Below are 19,040 nucleotides of genomic sequence, written 5' to 3' on the forward strand. Positions count from 1 at the left end.
CAGGAAAGCAAATAGTATCCTAGTATTATCATGAAAATGGTTCTGACTTCACAGACCCCTCAAAAGAGTCCCCCCACCAAGGATCCCTGGAGCACACTTTGGGAGCAGCTGTTAGGAACAGGCTGCGGGGTGGTGGGTGGGGCCCAGCTATAGCAGTGAACCAACCAAACACAAAAGTCTCAGCTTTGGTGGAGCTCACATTCTAGTTGGGGAGAAACAAATAAATAAGAAAAGTATACGGTACGGCTTGGTTATAAGTGCTATGAAGAGAAAAACAGAAAAGGAGGCCAGGGAGGCTGGTAGAGGGGGCTGTCATTTTAAATAGCACAGCCAGGGAAAGCGACACTGGAGTGAAGACTTGAAGTGGGGAGGGGTGGGCGTGTCTCTGTAGCATCCAATGTGGATACACAGCCGAACATCCAAGCAGCTTCCAAGACCTTGGAATGTGCCCATGTGTTCAAGGAACAGCTGCTACAGCCTGATGGGGTGAGAGTGGAGGGGAGGAGGGGAGAGGGCAGGGGTGTGGGCTGCAGAGCAGATGGACCCTTTGAAGCTATTGAGGGGACTCTGACTTTTGCTCTGAGTGGAAGGCAGTACAAGTTTGCAGAGGAGTGATCTGATATGACTTTGATTTTTAAATGAGTTACTCTGACTGCTGTGCTGAGAACTGGGGGATGGAGGCATGGAGGTGGAATGGTCAGGAATCTACTGCAGTAACCTAGATGCTAGGTGAGAGTGGCCTGGATCAGGGTGGGCACGTGAAGGTAGCAAGAAGCAGGCAGACTGGATATATTTTGAAGTTGAAATTAGGAAAATCACTGAAATAATTTAAGCAGGGAGTCACATGCTCAGATTTGCTTTCAAAAGTTGTTTTACCAAACAGAATATGCACACAACCCCAAGTGTCATCCACGGTTTACACATTTGTTATCATAGGGAAATGCAGGCTTGCAATGGAGAGGGCTGGCGGTCAAGCTTGGCATGTTCAGCAGCCGGGAGGCCGGGCATCACGTGCCTCCTAAGGTGGCCTCCTGTACCCCCTCACCGCCTCCCCACACAGGGTTCGTGCAGGAAATGTGTGGCCTTAACCTAATTACAAGGAAACCATAAAGCAAATCCAGAACGCTGATGTTCTGCAGATGAAAGGCCTGGAGGCTTCAAAGGAATCAAAAGCACTGAGGATAGTCTAGGTTAGAGGAGATGAAAGAGTCATGTCACAGTGAAAACAATGGGTGGACCTTGATTGGATAAAATATCCACTACAAAGGACATTTGGGAAACAACTGGTGAAATCTGGAAATGGACAGCATAGATGATGTTCTATTTAATGGTGATTTGTTTTCAGATGGACAATGGCAGCATGTGGGAGAACACCCTTTTCGGAAAGCTGGATGCTGGGGTATGGAAGGGTGAGGCCACAATGGCTACAGAAAAAAAAAAGTGTTGTATTTATTGAGAGAGAAGGGCTCGTGGGAAGAAAGAGAGATAAGGGACAGAGAGGTTAAAAAACAGGATGTTAACAATTGGTAACTCAAAGGCATGTAGGTGTTCTCTGAACTCTTCTTTCAACTTTTCTGTGGGTTTAAAAAAAATTTTTTTAAGTTCATTTCCCCATCACAGCTTGATTAGGCACTACTTATTTAGTGCTCCCTGTCTAGTGAAAGAAGGGCCTCTCTCCGCCACCCCTTCCCCAAGGAAAAAAGAGGCTCCGCCCAACACATCCCGACAAGCTGGTTGTCTGCAAACAGAGCGTCTTTGAACAGATAACACCAGGGCGTGCTGGGTGTCCCCAAGCAGACCCTGGGTGGTGGGCCCCGGGTCTCGAAGCTCTTTAGAGCATCTCCCCCCCCCAGTGCCTAGCACAGGGCTCAGCACATGCCGTTGGTGACTGACAGTGGACACTCAGGGAGTCCTGGGTCTGGCTTCCGGCCACTGAGCAGTTCTCCTTCCAATGGGAAGAGGGCCCATGCGGGGTGGGCCAGCAGCTCCACATGGATATCCAGGCCCAGCAAGCCTCTCCCTCTCTGCTTTCTGAATTTTCCTAAGCAACGAGAGGGCAAGACCCCAGTAGGTCTTGGTGGATCAGACAAATGCAGGCAAGTAACACATGACTGTCTTCCCTGGGACTCCAGAACCTATAACATTCAAGGCCTCAGAGGTCACCCCTCATGTTTCAGATGCACTGGGACCTTTTCTGTCAAAATGAGATCCACTGTAATGCATGAACTGTAATTCTGGATCCTGATTTTTTTTTTTAATGCACTATGAGAAATATCTTGAGGATAACTGGAGAAGTTTTAACATGGACTTGGTATATAGTGGTGTTGTGGTTGTATCCAAGGACAATTTTGTTTAAGGAGATGCATATGAGGATATTTGGGGTGAATTGTCATGATGTCTGCAACTTACTCTGACATGGCCAGATGTTAAAATTACTGATTCTGGTTAGCGGGCAAATGGGTGTTCACTGCATCATTCTTTAACCTTTTTTATGTTTTATTTTTTAACAATAAAAACGTTGAAGCAGCAAGCAAGATCCAAGTTCCATTTCTTCTAAGAGGATATCTGTTCACAGTCTGAGTCTCCCTTTGGCCTGGGAAGTCTCAGTGGCCACAGCCAGGGGCTGGCTCACCAGAGGCTCAGGGCAGGCAGCCTCCTCTGGCCTGGAATTAATGCCCTCACCAGATGTTTCACTAACTGCCAACTGGGGCTACATATCAGCTGTGACGGGAACCTACCTATTATCCATCCAGTGAGCTCACTAGAAAACAGCACCCCCCGGGGGGCTGTAGGACACACTCCACCTTGTGCGCGGGTTAGAGGCCTGCAGGAAGGGACAGAGAGGGCCACTCGTTACCTTCAATCCCATCCTTCTCTGCTTTAAGGAAATTAGGACAAGAGAAGATGCATATGACAAACCAACAATATGATGACAGCCGGTGCCAGCTGTGGGAGGAGGTAAGGCTGAGAGACCCACCGCTCCCTGAGGCTGGGCTGGTGGGACTGGCAAAGAGCATGTGCCAGCTGAGGCCCTCTGCACTTAGGAGCTGTGTGACCTTGGACAGATCACTTCCCTCTCTGAGGGTCAGCTGCCTCTGCTGTTAAACAGGAATGATAACACTTGTCTAATGGTCACTCAAAGGACCTGGGGAGATGGGGAAACTCCTTTGTAAACTGTAAGGTGCTGTAACACATAATGAGAATCCCCATTCTTTCTTTAAAAGCCAGCAGATACAAAGACTGTTAAGTGCCTACACCTGACCAGGAAGTGCCACTATTTTTCTTTAAATTGACTGACTTTTCTTAAATAAATATGGTCTTGGCCTAACCTAATCAACATCTATGAAATCATAGATCTGAGGTATTAGTTATTTTCTTTAATACACATTACACCTAATGCACACGCATTAAATTTTAAAATGTTCCCCCAGGAACCACCTAAAATCATCTTGTGGACCACCAGGACTAAGGAGATGGATGCTGTTCTGGCCCCACCCCCTTATTTTGCAGATGGGAATCTGAGGCCCAGAGAGAGGCAGTCACTCCCATAAGGTCACACAGTCCAGTGCTCTCTCCACTGCAAGCTGCCCTCCCTCATCGGGAACAAAGAGTTCTCACGCCCTGGCATATCCTCTCATAAAAGAAAAATAAAAAACCTGCTTCTGAAGGACGGTGATGGAGGCTCCATTTCTGCCTTCCTGCAGCTTCAGAGAGCCCACTGGGGACCTGGCCCAGGTGCCTTGTGCCACTTCAGGTCTGTTCCCGCCCTTCCCACAGAGTATGACAGTCAGCCCACCTCCCTGGGGCCCTGGCCCCAGGAAGCTGGTCCCCACTCCAGGGCCCCTGCTCCTCTAGCAGCACCTCAGGGAGAACCAGAGGGCACCCGGATGCCTGGGAAATGTTAGATGAGTGACTAAAGGACCGAACCAATGAACAAACAACCCATCCCCAAACAGCCCACCTCCCTTAAAAGCGTCCTTCTCTTAAGGACAAACACCTGGGATAGGAAGGCATCGAGAAGTCCGCCAGAAGAGAGGGGATAAGGCTTTGCATTTATTTGCAAGTTCCCTAACCTCTCTGAGCCTCTCTTTACCTCAGTGTAGAATGGGGCAGTAACCCTAAAACTGCCTCTAAGGGTTGCTGGAGGATTAAGGAGAGAATGTCTAGGAGACAACTCAGTCCAGCACATAGGAAGGGCTCACTAACTGTTAGCTTTAAAAAGACAGAGAGTCCAGTTATAAGGTAAATTAATGCTAGAGATGTAATGTACTATATGATAAATATAATTAACACTGCTGTATGTTACATATGAAAGTTCTTTTTAAAAATATTTATTTATATTTTTGGTTGCATCGGGTCTTAGTTGCAGCAGCCGGGCTCCTTAGTTGTGGTTCAAAGGCTGCTTAGTTGTGGCTCACTGGCTCCTTAGTTGTGGCTCGAGGGCTCCTTAGTTGTGGCATGCGAACTCTTAGTTGTGGCACGCACATGGGATCTAGTTCCCCGACTGGGGATCAAACCCGAGCCCCCTGCATTGGGAGTGCAGAGTCTCAACCACTGCACCACCAGGGAAGTCCCTGAGAGTTCCTGAGAGAGTAAATCCTAAGAGCTCTCATGACAAAGAAAACTTTTTCTTTTCTATTTCTTTCATGTTTTATCTGTATGAGATGTTGGATGTTCACTAAACTTATTGTGATAATCATTTCATGATGTAAGTCAAATCACTATGCTGTACACCTTAAGTGTATACAGTGCTGTATGTCCATTATATCTCAATAAAACTGAAAGAAAAAAATTAAAAAGACAAAAGAGGAGGAAGCAGAAGGCACAACCAGGCTAGACAGAGGGCAGCCAGGGGAGATTTTCTCACTGCAAAGGGGAACGTTTAATTCTAAATGAGGTGAGCACCAGAGGAGACTGCAGTGGAGAACCGAGACGCAAACAAACAGGGCCGCTCCTGTCTCAGGACTGTGGGTCCCTGAACAATTCCTGTCCTCGTCTTCTTTCTGCTCTGATCCTGAGTCCACCCCCCACCCCGTGAAGATGGAAAGAGTCAAGTGGCTGCTGCCACCCCCATGGGGAGCCCAGAGCCCAAGTCTCCACTGCTGACTAAGCCTCCCCACCCACCGGAGCCTCCTGGGAGCCGCTAGCCCACCCCACTCCAATCACAGAACATCTGCAGCTGTCCTGAGCACACTGCTAGGACTCAGTGAGTGCCGGCTTCTCAAGGGACGGGGCTGGCTCATCTGTCCCCACCAACCTAGCACAGGGCCAGGCAAACAGTGCTCCCCGGTGGCACGCACAAGCGTTCCCGCTGTCTGAGTTCTTTCTGGCTCTGCAGAGAAGGCCAGTCTGTGATAAGTCACACATCAGGCCTCTGTCCCCAGGTGCAGCAGCAGGCCCGTTTACAGTAGGGACACCAGTAGTCCCAGCTGGAGAGCATGCCACTGGGGTGAAATCACTGAGCAGTGCCCACTGTCCCCTCTGAACGATGGAGGTATTAGAACCAGAAGCACTTGCCGTGTGGTCTGGTCTCAGTTTCCTCCCCTCTGAGAGGAAGGCATTGCTACACCAGATGCCCTCCACAGCCCTTTGAAGTTCGCCCAACTGGAACCCCACCCAACTAACTGCCCCAAGTGACGGGTGATACTCCTGTTCAGAAAGGTTGTAAGGGAATCACAGATATTTTACAGCCCCACTTAGAAAGCGGTTTCAATTTAACTCTTTTCAGAATCAGGAAGTCCTTCCTGAGAGCTAACTTATATTCCCTTCTCATGCTTTAACCTCTTTCTATCAGGCTTTCCTTGCAGAAACCAGTTGTAGAGCACAGCCTTTGAACTGTGTGGGCAGACAGTTGCTGGGAAGGGGCGGGGCCTGTGTGGGGCAGGCTGCTTGGGGGTGGGGCTGCAGGAGGGGCGGGGCCACCAGCAGGGGTGGGACTACGGGCATTACCCTCTGCCAGCCCGGCTCCTCTCCCCATCCCTACCCCTTGTCCTCTGTCTTCAGCACCCGCAGAAAGGAAAGGGATATTCAAGGGCCTGCTCAATTGGACCCCTCCCTAGCGAGGCAACCTGATGAAGCAGAAAGGGCTTGCATTGGTTTTCTAGGTTGCTGCAACAAATGACCACAAACGGCTTAAAACAACAGACGGCTTAAAACAACAATTAAAACAATGGCTTAAAACAACAATTCTCTCAAAATTCTGGAGGCCAGAAGTCTGAAACCAAGGTGTCACTGGGCCATGCTTCTTCCAGAGGCTCTAGGGGAAAATCCTTCCTCGCCTCGTCCAGCTTCTGGTGGCTCCAGGCATTCCTTGGTTCGTCCGCCTTTGCATTCACATGGCTCTCCCCTAGGTGTGTTTGTGTCTTCTCTTCTGTCTCAAAGCTCCCTCTGCCTTTCTCTTACAAGAATACTTGTCATTCAATTTAAGGCACGCTCAGGAGATCCAGGATGATTTCATCTCAAGATTCTGAACCTAATTATATCTGCAAAGATGCTTTTTCCAAATAAGGCCACATTCACAGGTTCTGGGACATGAACACATCTTTTTGTGGTGGGGGGGGCACCATCCAACCCACTACAGAGCTCACTGGTCAGAGTCAGAAGTCAAGTCCCCATCCTTCCACGAACTGGCCACTAGCTCATCACTGTGACCCCAAGCAAGTTCATCACACCTACCTGGAACTCTGCTTCCCCACCACCTGCTGTACCTCCCCTACAGAGTCAGAACTGCAGGTCGCTGACACTCAATAGATCACAACCAGCTTTCCAACATGATGCCTACACATCAGCAGTTCTCAAACTGGAGACATAATTTCGGGGTCGGGGGAAATTATCACAGCTCACCCCCTAAGTGTGTGAATCCCTGACTCAAGAAACTCAAGTCTGGTTCTACAGAAACTTCTTCAGATTACAAAGTTAACTACAGAGACATGTTGCCTTTAGAGCAGATTAAAGGATGCTATAAAAATAACCAAAAGGAAAACAAAATTCTAGAACCATGGACACCCCCCAACCCGGATACATCTGGGTCCCTGGAAGAAGCCCAGCCTCCCACATGGGCTGGTGGTCTCCATCCCCAGGCTGGTGGTCTCCACACACCTCCGCCAGCCTAGACTAGCCCCGCCAATACCCCACCCAACACCCCGGCTCCTCCACCCCTGGCTAGCGCACCCTCCCCTTCCAGGACGGCTCCCTCACGGTGAGCCTCTCCCAAATGTGCACAGTGACTTCCCAGCCCACGGACACTGTCCAGATTGTCAGCGAGGTTGGAAAAAGGTTCAGCAAGGCAGTCAGGATTCAGGTAGAGAGAAAGTCAGCTTGGAAACCGGGCCACTCCCATCAGAATTCCCTCACAGACACCACCATGAGCTGCAGTTCCTACTCCAGCTGCACATTAGAATCACCCGAGGAAGTTTAAAAATTTTAGGTGCCTGGGCCCCACCCTAGACCCATGCAGTCAGCTCTGAAGATGGGGCTTGGACACGTGCCCTTGTGAAACCCTCAAGATGGGAGGCCTCAGAGGCCCAAGGCCCAGAAGGTCCTGTCTTTTGACCTCAGGAAGTGACCCAGTCTCCGAATTTGGTGCCAGCCTCGGAAGCCAGCACCCCACTCCACTCCAGCCAGGCAACTTGGCCCCGATCTGTGACGGGGCAGACTGGGGGCTGCGCCCATCTCTGGGCCCAGTGCCCAGCCCACAGAGGGTGCACAGGAACTGACCGCCTGACCCCAAGTACCTCTGCGGCCCCCCACACTGCATCCAGCACAGCCCGTCCTCTGGTAGGGACGGGAAACAGTACAAGGAGCCTCATGACTTGTCCAAGGCCACACGCTGCATCCTGGGAGGGGCTCTCCAGCAGGAAGGGGGAGGGCTCTGAGAATGACCAGGCCAAGGCTGTTTTCCTTCTACCCTCTGAGCAAATATTTACTACCCTGCAGGCCAAGATGCAAATGCCTCCACTGGTGCCAAAGTCTACTCTGGAAATAATTAAACAAAACACAACAAGCACCACTTTCACAGTGAAACAGCTCTGGTCTCGGGGATGGATACAAACGGTGGGTTGTGCCAGCCATGTCCCCCTCTCTGGGCCTCAGACTCCTCAGCTGTGAAAGGGGAAAGTGCCCAGCTCACAGGGTTGTTCTGAGGACCCAGAGAAGTGAAGCGATGTATGGTGATGCAAGTGCAAAGTGGAGGCTCCTCCCACCCTCCAGCCCTTCTCACCAACACCCAGCGAGCTGCCACCAGGCTCCTGCCCAGCGATGCTTCTCCTCCCGGCATCCACGCTGATGCTTACCACACAAGACATCCGGCTAAGAGCCCTGGAGGCATCGCCCCATCCAAGCCTGGCCCCCTGTGAGGTACAACGGTTACCCCATTTCCACAGACAAGGAAACTGAGGCACAGAGAGTTGTCCGTGACTTGTCACGTAGCCAATCAGACCTGCTCCTCACCCATCAACCAAGAAGTGCTCGTTCTCCTAACTTGCTGCGTGGTAGAGCTGGGCCTCCAGGACTGGTCCTCTCAAAGGGCGTTTCTGGGGGCTTCCCTGGTGGCGCAGTGGTTGAGAGTCCGCCTGCCGATGCAGGGGACACAGGTTCGTGCCCCAGTCCGGGAGGATCCCACACGCCGCGGAGTCGCTGGGCCAGTGAGCCATGGCCGCTGAGCCTGCGCGTCCGGAGCCTGTGCTCCGCAACGGGAGAGGCCACAGCAGTGAGAGGCCCGCGTACCACAAAAAAAAAAAAAAAGGGTGTTTCTGACCTCAACATCCAGGCCCAACAAATATCCCATTCTGCAGTGACCCACCCTCCTCTCCCAAAGCTCATCTCCACTCCTCTCAGCCTGGCCTCCATGCCCTTCAAGCCCGGCTCCCAACTCCTGGAAGTCCTCCCCAGGGCTCCTCTGCAGTCACGGCCAGGGAGCCCTGCAGGAAACCACATGCTGCCTCCAATTGGCTGCTGCTGCCTGATTTCACCTTCCAGCTCCCTCGTGGGCTGACCTTTTAGTCTTCTCTGTCTCCCCTCCCACAGGCCCAGGTGGGAAGGCCCAGCCTGGAGCTGAACAGTACACCTGTGTGACACTCCCTGGCAAGGGCAGACCCTGCCCCTGGGCTCCCAGAAGTGCTTCTCCCATCCTTCCTTCTCCAGGTGCTCTCAGAGCATTGAGGATACTTCTAGTTTGGCCTCCCTAGACCCACATGCCCATCATGTGGCACACAGCCTCTGCTGATACACCACTAAAGCCTAGGAACTAAAGGGTGGGAAGAACTCAGGCCCCAGAAGAGGCTGAATGCACTCCCAAGGGGTCAGACTTCTCCGCCCAAGGGCAAGGCCACAGCCGTCTGCTCTAAGCAGGCAGAGAACCCCCGGCAGAAAGCAGCTTCCTCTGATAAGACAAATTCCAGAACTTCTCATCACATCTTATGTCCCAGCTCCCCCTGAGCTCTGTAAGGCTCCCCAGATAAGTCTCCATCCCCCCATGGACACCGGGCCTACAGTGTGCTGGGTGCTTCCACATCTCTCATCTTGCAGGGTCCTCCCCACAGCCCTCTAGGGTAACCGCAGATGAAGCGTCCAGGAGAATCAGAGAGTTGATCCTTCACCCAGCATCACAGCAGAACCAGCACTTGATCCATGTCTCCAAATGGCACTGCCATCAGGTCCTGACAATTAAACCTCCCCTCTGGGCCACTCAGACCCCAAACCCCTCATATGACCAGAGTCTCTCCACCCACAATTTGGCCCTTAGGCTTCCTCATCTGCTGCGGCCACACTTGCCTACCTCGGGCCTGTGCACTTACTGCTCCCTCCCTCTGAGATGCTCTCTACAGGCCTTTTTTGTGGCTGGGTCCTTCTCAGTCTTTGACCTCCTCATAAAGGCCTTCTTTGACCACCCCATTTAAAGTAGGAACTCCCATCTCTTCCCACTTCCTCCCTGATTTCCTCCTTAGCACCTATCACAACTATGTTTATTTACTGGTTTGTCTGACTAAACTGTCTCATTCACAGTTGTTTCCTGGTAACTATCACAATGCCTGGTATACACAGTAGGCATTAAATAACTATTTTGTTGACTGAATAAGCAAACGGTCCCCACCCTGGAGGGAATGGCAGGTCAAGACTGGAATCTGCTGCCTTCCACGGAGATGTCGATTCCGACCCACTCACGTCCAGAGGTGCTCTCTGGGAAAGGTTTATCTTCTCAATCCCCTGTGTCCGGGCTTACCCAGAAGACATCATTTCCCTGTATATGCAGCCAACTGGTATGGAAATTGCATTATCAGTCCCTAATCTGGTTGACTCTAAGCCCCACCCCAGGTTGACATTGTGAGTCACGGAGAGAGAAGAGGCACCGGGCAGGGGAAAGGAGAAGGGCAGGTAGTTACTCCTGCTCAGGAACGAACAACCAAAGGCAGCGAGGTCCCAACCCACTCCTACAACTTAAAGCAACCCCTCTCTCACAGGAGGGGGCAGGTTCATTCACAGAAGCCTCGACTAAGCGAAAAAGAAACTTTCTCCGGGCCTTGCTTGCTCATATGGAAAATGAGTTCATTAGAAGGTTCTCCAAATCCCTTCCGGGACTGCCTTCCTGATTCTCTGGATTTTAAAGGTCCCATGGCCAAGTTGGGGGAAGGGAGGACCTCTCTGGGCCTGAGGCCTGAGCCCAGCCCCAGATCATCTCTGACAGCCCATGAGGCATGGTAACCGCTTCTCCAGTATGAAGGCTGCCTCACTTTCTGCTTGAGTTTCACTATTTTCTCTTTGAAATGCTTGCCTAGAGCAAGAGGGAAATAGACCTGCCCGATCAAACACAATAAAAAAAAAGTTAAATATGTACATATATGTACAAGGAGATGTCCAAATGGGTATTAACCCCAACAATGGTTCTCTCTCAGTGGTAGAATTGAAGGTGACTTTTATTTTCATCTGTGTACTTACCTGAATTGCTTGGAATTCTTTTTAAACTATATGCACATATTATTTTCACACACACAAAGCTCTTTTCAAAACTTAGAAATTCCTGCTATGGACTTCCCTGGTGGCACAGTGGTTAAGAATCCGCCTGCCAATGCAGGGGACACGGGTTCAAGCCCTGGTCCGGGAAGATTCCACATGCCACGAAGCAACTAAGCCCGTGTGCCACAACTACTGAGCCTGTGCTCTGGAGCCCGCGCGCCCCAACTACTGAAGCCCATGCACCCTAGAGCCCGCGCGCCGCAACTACTGAGCCCACGTGCTGCTACTACTGAAGCCCGTGCACCTAGAGCCCATGCTCCGCAACAAGAGAAGCCACCGCAATGAGAAGCCCGCGCACCGCAACGAAGAGTAGCCTCTGCTTGCCACAACTAAAGAAAGCCCGCACACAGCAACGAAGACCCAATGCAGCCAAAAAAAAAAAAAAAAAAAGGAAATTCCTTCTGTGTTTAAGTGAGAGGCCAGGTATTTGGTTCCTTCCAGAAATGCTGTCTTCCACCTACACCTTGAGCCCTGACATGTGGAGGGACTACCACGGGGTAGGGGCTGGGGGTACAATGGCTGGTAAAGGTCACAGTGACCCCATGAAGAAACTGAAGTCAGGCAACCGGGTCCTGGTGTGGGTCTGTCACTAACTTGCTGTGGGGTCTCAGATACTTGCTTCCTCTCTCCAGGCCTGTTTTCTCCTCAGTAAAACAAAAAGGTCACACTAGAGGTTCCTTCAAGGGCCCTTCTAATTCTCAGTGAGTACCAAGAAGAATAGAGAGGAAGGTTGGGAAAGAACGGCTAATCCTTAAGTAGCTGGTGCAGTGTTTACCATGTGCTAGGCATTGCTCTAAGCTCTTCCTATAATTAATCCATTTAATGGTCTCAGCAACTCTCAGGTAGGTTCTGGTGTCACCCACTTTACACATAAGACAACTGAGGCAGATGGAAGTTAGTGCCTATGTCACTCAACCTATAAGCGTCAGAGTTGGGATATGAACCCAGACAGCTTGGTACAGAGTCCACACTCTTAACCATTAAACTTTAGGGGAAAATAAAGCATCACAGATCAAACTATGATAACGGGGCCCATCCTTGGAGAGGGCAAGAAGAGTTAATATTGCCTCTGGCATTTATAACCTTCATCACCTATCCACACCCACTTCCTTCTCAATCATCAACACCCCTCAGCCCTGACACCATTACCCAATTGAAAACCCTACCTCATTGTCAAGACAACAGGTGCTTTCCAGAAAGCCAGTGTCTCCATGACCGGTAAAGCCCACTTTGCAAATTCAAGACGTCAGCAAACCTGACCACTGCTGGCTATACACCCAGTTCAGCCTCTGATCCAGGTACCCATATCTCCAATCCTTGCTTCCAAGATGCAGGTTGGGACTCAACTGCCCCAATGCAACAAGCCTTCCCTGAGCACCTACTGTGTGCCCGGCTCCAAGACCAGCATTTGGAAGAGGATATGAATGAGCTACACCCCTGACCTCCAGAAGCTCACAGTCCAGTGAGGAAAAACAGTCATGTAAACGGATCTCTAGGATACCCTGTGGTTGGTGCTATAATTAGAGATGTGTCCCCAGTGGGCTAAGGGTACATGTGTCAGAGTGATTCACCCATGTGGTGGTAAGAGGAGGCTCCAAGAGCCTCTGGGTGAGCTCATTTCTCACTGAACTGGGAATGAGGGGACGTGGGGGCTACTGCCAGCTCTGCTCAGTGACCCTGAGACACACTCCCTCTGAGCCCCGCGGTCACCCTCTAAAAATGAGAGGGCCCCCAAGTGTGGGACAAGAGATCACTGTAAGGGGTTCAAGGTCATATTCATATTGACTCATAGACTGGGAAGTTTTCATTGCTCATTTTTCCCTTCTGATCTTTCCAATCTCATCAAGGAGCAAATCTCAGCTTTGGTGTCAGTTTGTCTCTACACCTCTCAAACACTTGCCAAACTGCTTTTGAACAACCAGGGCAAGCCTCAGGTTTGCAGCCTACAGCACCCACAGTATCTAGCTAGGATTGAATAACTCGTTTTGTCTTTCCTGCATTATATTTACTGTCATATTTACCTGCTATTTTTTTAACATCTTTATTGTAGTATAACTGTTTTACAAAGTTTTGTTAGTTTCTGCTGTATAACAAAGTGAATCAGCTATATGTATACATATATCCCCAGATCCCCTCCCTCTTGCGTCTCCCTCCCACCCTCCCTATCCCACCCCTCTAGGTGGTCACAAAGCACAAAGCTGATCTCCCTGTGCTATGTGGCTGCTTCCCACTAGCTGTCTATTTCACATTTGGTAGTGTATATATGTCCATGCCACTCTCTCACTTTGCCCCAGCTTACCCTTCCCCCTCCGTGTCCTCAAGTCCATTCTCTATGTCTGCATCTTTACGCCTGTCCTGCCCCTAGGTTCATCATAACAATTTTTTTTCTTTTGTTTTTTAGATTCCGTATATGTGTTAGCATACGGTATTTGTTTTTCTCTTTCTGACTTACTTCACTCTGTATGACAAGACTCTAGGTCCATCCACCTCACTACAAATAACTCACTTTCGTTTCTTTTTATGGCGGAGTAATATTCCATTGTATATATGTGCCACATCTTCTTTATCCATTCATCTGTAGGTGGACACTTAGGTTGCTTCCATGTCCTGGCTATTGTAAATAGTGCTGCAATGAACATTGTGGTACATGACTCTTTTTGAATTATGGTTTTCTCAGGGTATATGTCCAGTAGTGGGATTGCTAGGTCATATGGTAGTTCTAGTTTTAGTTTTTTAAGGGACCTCCATACTGTTCTACATAGTGGCTGTATCAGTTTACGTTCCCACCAACAGTGCAAGAGCGTTCCCTTTTCTCCACACCCTCTCCAGCATTTATTGTTTGTAGATTCTTTTTAAGTTTGTTTGTTTGTTTGTTTATTTATTTATTTATGGCTGTGTTGGGTCTTCATTACTTCACGCAGGCTTTCCCTAGTTGTGGCGAGTGGGGGCTACTCTTTGTTGTGGTGCCCAGGGTTCTCACTGTGGTGACTTCTCTTGTTGCAGAGCATGGGCTCTAGGCGCGAGGGCTTTGGTAGTTGCAGCGTGTGGGCTCAGGAGTTGTGGCTCGTGGGCTCTAGAGCACAGGCTCAGTAATTGTGGTGCACAGGCTTAGTTGCTCCACAGCATGTGGGATCTTCCCGGACCAGGGCTCGAACCCGTGTCCCCTAAATTAGCAGGCGGATTCTTAACCACTGCGCCACCAGGGAAGTCCCTGTTTGTAGATTTTTTGATGATGGCCATTCTGACTCGTGTTAGGTGATACCTCATTGTAGTTTTGATCTGCATTTCTACCTGCTATTTTTGATGAGGAATATTGGTTCCCCATTGGCAGTGGTGATATAAAGCCTCCTTTTAAAAATAAACTTACGTTTAAAAAGTGAATCAGCTTAAAGTAATATAATATTACACGTAAACAATATTATAATAGTTACAGCCTCTACGTATGGCTATTTTAACAATATCTATCAAAATTTTTAATGCACATACAAAAACAGGCGAAGCTGTTCTGTGCTATTAGACATCCCAATAGTGATTACTACTGGCGAGAAGGGGTAGCGACTGGCAGTGGACACAATGGGAGTTTCTGGCTTCTTCTGTCCATTCTGCTGGTTGACCTGGGGGCTGATTGTACAGTGGTGCTCACTTTGTAAAAATTAATCAAGTTGTACACACTTATGATGAGTGTATTCCTGTATGTATATTATATATTCATATACCCTTTAACCCAGCAATTCCACTTTTAGAAATTACCCTGAAGACATACACACATATGTGCAAAATGACACGTACGAAGATGCTCACTGCAGCACTGTCTGCAGTATCGAAAGACTGGAAACAACCTGAGTTCCCCAGCTGGAGACTGATTAAGTATATTTTGGCCTAGCCTACAGTGAATTCTATGCAGCCATCAAACAGAATGAGGCAGCCCCTAGCAAAGCTCCAAATTTTACACAGATTTAAATTTAAGTGAGAAGGTAAGGGCAGAGCTGTGTATAGTATGCTACTTTATGCCGGGGGAACAAAAAAGAATATATAACATATGCACATGTTTGTGCCTAGGACATCCTGTGCCTAGGATAGCATCTCAGAAAAGAATCATAAGAAACTCATAACAGAGGCCTCCTCTGGACAGGGCAGGCCAGGAGAGAGGGATAGGAGGAAGGCTTATCACTGATGACGATTCTTCTATACTTTTAAATTTTGTAGTGTCCTTGCATTTCCTATTTGATAGTAAGCTTTAAAGCAAAAAGCCCTATAGAAGGTGCATGGCTATGGTAAAACTTATGGCTCCTTAAATACTGAGATGAAAGTGTTGGCACTTTGGGCTTATAAAGCAAGTAACCCTTGGCCCTACTCCTCCTCCCAAGGGATGGAGATGATAGGCTCTCTTGTATGGCTTCCAATTAACAGCAAACCCAGTCTAGGACAAATTACTTAAACTGGGCCTCCACCCTGCAGTCAAATTCTGGTACCTAGAGTTGCCCTGGCAGGTGGCTGAGCTCTTGGCATGATGCACAGGGAGGTTTTTAAGCACACATACCTGCAGGGATGGGAAGTTAACGATTTGGTAAGGCAATCTCAGGTGGCTGGAAAGGAAAGATTCTGAGATCTGAGTCTCACCCTGCTCCAAGAGAGATAAAGCAAAGGCCACAGAGTGGTCTTTTCTCAGGGCTGCAGGGGACAGTGACAGGACAAGGCCTTGGAAATTCAAGTTCCATTTTAACTGTGCAACTTTCTTTTTTATAGCACTCGGTTTCCCCACATGTCACTGTTTCCCCACATCACTACCCCCAAAAACAATCCAATGAAGTGTGGGGCAGGGTATCAGTTATCCATTTTACAGATGGAAAAATGGAGGCACGAAGAGGTTAAGAGACTGGTCAGTGATTATTTATCAAGAGAAGGGGTGAAGCCAAAAAAGTAACCCCCACCTTCTGACTCCTGGTCTTCCCCTATTTTCTCACCTCCCCACCCATCAACCTTAGCCTTCTTTCTTTCAACTCTGACCTACAGAGAATGAGCTTCTGAGGCCAGACAAACAAGGAGAAGGCAAGAAAAACCCAGAATCAGAATCAAAGAGCCTACGAGACCATCTAACTCAGCCGTTTTTAACCCTGACCAGACACTAGAATTACCTGGGGAGCTTAAATAAGTTTAAATAAATACATATGCCAGGGCCCAGATTAGTGTTTTTAAAATTCTGTAGTTGATTCTGATGCAACTTTGAGAACCACTGAATGACAGCTCAAATCACCCCCATCCAGTTCCACATAAAACCTTCTGCCTCCCTGGAGCCTCCATCAATGGGTCTGTGCTCCATCCTCCGGCCCCCACACATACTGCTCTTCTCTCTTCCACATTACATAGAGTCAGAGAATTGGACTGGGAGCTGGGCAAGTCAATTAACAGCTCTCAGGCCCCAAACATGGAAATGACTTGCCTGAGCTCTCCCAGTGATTCAAAACAGAACAAGACTAGAATCTGGATCTCTTGACTACCAGGTAAGGTCACATACACAGAGGGGTCACAAGGAAAGCCAGGCTTGATGGCAGATCTAACAGTTCCTGCCGGCAGAACAGACCCAATGAGGGCTGAGGAGAAGACAAGGAGTATGCATGTGTTTTGAGGGGGAGGGGTGTCAGGTACCTGGGCAAGTCTGTCCTGTGGCATACTGGGGGTAGGGGGCTATTCTAGAGTGGCAGGGCTGGCTCTGGCCTGTAGAAATATGTCCTCATTTCTACAAGGGGGCCCAGCCTAGTCTGAAATCTCCATAAAGAAATCCAGTCTATTGGGTCAGCTTACCAGGATGGCCCAGCTCCCTTGCCCATAATGATAATGGCTGACACCTCTTAAGCTCTCCACTGGTCCCTGTGCTAAGCAATGTACTTGACCTGTTTCATTTAATCTCCACAACCATTCTGAAAGTTGAGTATAATTAGTCTCCATTTGCAGACAGGGAAACTATGGCCTAGAGAGTTGAAGTAACTTCCCCAAGATCACTCAGCTGGAAAGTGGTAGTAACAGGATTCGAAGCCTGGTTCATGTCCAGCCACTACCACCCTGCCCCCAAAAACAGAGAGAGAAGGTTAAGTGCAGGGGCTTTTTTAAGTTACTGAGCATCTGGGAGCAGCCGGAGACCACAAGTCTGGTGGAATCCTTTCACCAAAGAGGAAATCAAAGCACCTGGAAAAGCATCTTGCTCAGGGGCATCGGCAAGTAAATAGTGGGGACAGCATAAGGAGTTCAGGTCTCCCGACTCCGGACAACAAAGCCTGACCACTTCTCCGCAGACGGATGGAGAGACGAACTCAGTAACACCCGGCAGGTGGGGTGAGCGCGGCCAAACGTGGTAACCACAGCCTACGGCACCAGCAGAAGCGCAGCGGACTCGCAGAACCAAACTGCTGGTCAGGTGTACACAGGTGAGCCAGGCGGAGCTCCTTCGTCGGAGCTCCTTCGTCAGAGCCATTGCCACCAAGTTCTAAGGCTCCGCACCGGGCGGCTGAAATTCAGGCGGAGCTGGAGCAACCATAATTTCCTAGTTCGCAAGGAGAGTGGGACGAGAATCCAGGAGTGCGCTTCTGCCCCTCCCTGGAGCAAGCATGCCTGGACCCAGCCCACCCCCACCGCCGGCCCAGCGTGTGTGTGAACAAGGGAGTGCCGACTCCACCCCCCCCATTCCGGGGCCCGACTGGGGTCACTCACCCAGAACACCGTGGAGTAGATGACGAGCGAGAACTTGAGCCAGAGATAGGAGAGGCGCGCGCAGTAGCGCACCTGCTCCGAGTCTCCGCGGGGCATCCTGGGGGGCTCCCGGGCTGGGTCCCTCGCTGCCAGCAGCCCCACCTGAGGCTGCCTGCCCGGCTCCCCGCCCCGCCACCCGCGCTCACTCGGGGACTGACACCGGCGAGCCGCAATCACAGCCCCGGCCCGGGTCCACCCAGCCCCAGGGCCAATGGGCGCTCTGGGAGGGGGCGGGCCTGGGGCGGGGCAGCGGCCTGGACCCTGAGGAGGCCGAGGGAGGGGCGGGGGCGATGGTTTTGCGAACGAGGTCGCGTGCAGCTGTGGAAGCGCCTGTGCTCAGGCACGTTGGGGGACGTGGGAGAGTGTGTGCAGAGGGGCGCTAGGGAGACAGCTAGAGTACTTCATTCAGGGTACACAGAAATGCTCGCTTTCCACTGTTGTCAAGAGAGAAGACTATGGGAAAAGAGCAGGAATTTACGGCTAAGGTGTTAAAGTGTGCAAATGAGTGTGCAAGGCATGAATGGAATAAGGAAGTGGAGTTCCTCAGCCTAAGGGGGGTGGGAGAGCCGTATCTAGGAAGGTGCGGCAGACGAGGGTGCGGCTAGGGGCCCTCGTGGAGCTGAGGCCCGCAGTTTCCTTTTGTAACAGTTTGGAGGCTTTTCCCCAGGTCTCTGAGATTCCCCTTCTCTGCGGCCAGGTGAGATCCCAACCCTGCCCCAGTGGCCTCCTCCTCTGAGAAGCCCTCACCCCAACTCAGGAGCCCCCTCCCTTGCACACACTCAGCCCAGCTCTGACCCAGCTTCTTCGCACCCAGCCTTTCCCCTGCCTGGGGTCAGAATCTGTCTTCCTAGCTGTGTGTCTGTCTCCCACGGCCCCTGCTTGACTCACTGCTATTTCCTTCCCTGCAGGCCTAGCTCAGCCTGGAGCTTGGGAGGCCAGCAATCAGTGTTTGTGCCATTCAGGAATTAAATGTGTGGCCCAGAGGTTGTGAGCTCATGGCAGCGCTAGGTGGGGTCCCTGGTGGTGACTGCAGGAATGGCACACTTGTCCCATTCCCCTGCCCTGGACTCCCAAACCTCCCAGAGAGAAACAGAGACCAGGCTGGCCCAGCCCTCAGGGCTCTGCCATAGAAAGAAGAAAGTAAGGTGGGGGTGGGGAGGGAGGCAATGCCCTGCCCAGGGAGTTAAAAGGAAGCCAGTTTCCTGGTACTAGGAAGCAAGCCTTGCAAGGTTGGGTAGAGACTTGGAACCAGGAATTGCTGAGGGTCACCTTCAAATGAATAACCG

At 50.4% G+C, this 19,040-nt stretch overlaps 1 protein-coding gene across 1 annotated transcript in view; it reads right to left on the reverse strand.

Moving 5' to 3' along the window:
- Window positions 1-17,892, reverse strand: part of TSPAN15 (tetraspanin 15) — a 49,993-nt gene extending 32,101 nt beyond the window's left edge. The window contains exon 1 of the mRNA XM_081250689.1: window positions 17,716-17,892. Coding sequence (XP_081106815.1) covers window positions 17,716-17,811 — 96 coding nt within the window. The 5' untranslated portion in view covers window positions 17,812-17,892. The remainder of the gene's footprint in view (window positions 1-17,715) is intronic.
- Window positions 17,893-19,040: the final 1,148 nt, after the last annotated feature.

Source organism: Mesoplodon bidens (genome assembly GCF_964165515.1).
Source record: "Mesoplodon bidens genome assembly, chromosome: 1".
In the NCBI taxonomy this organism is placed as follows: Eukaryota; Metazoa; Chordata; class Mammalia; order Artiodactyla; family Ziphiidae; genus Mesoplodon; species Mesoplodon bidens.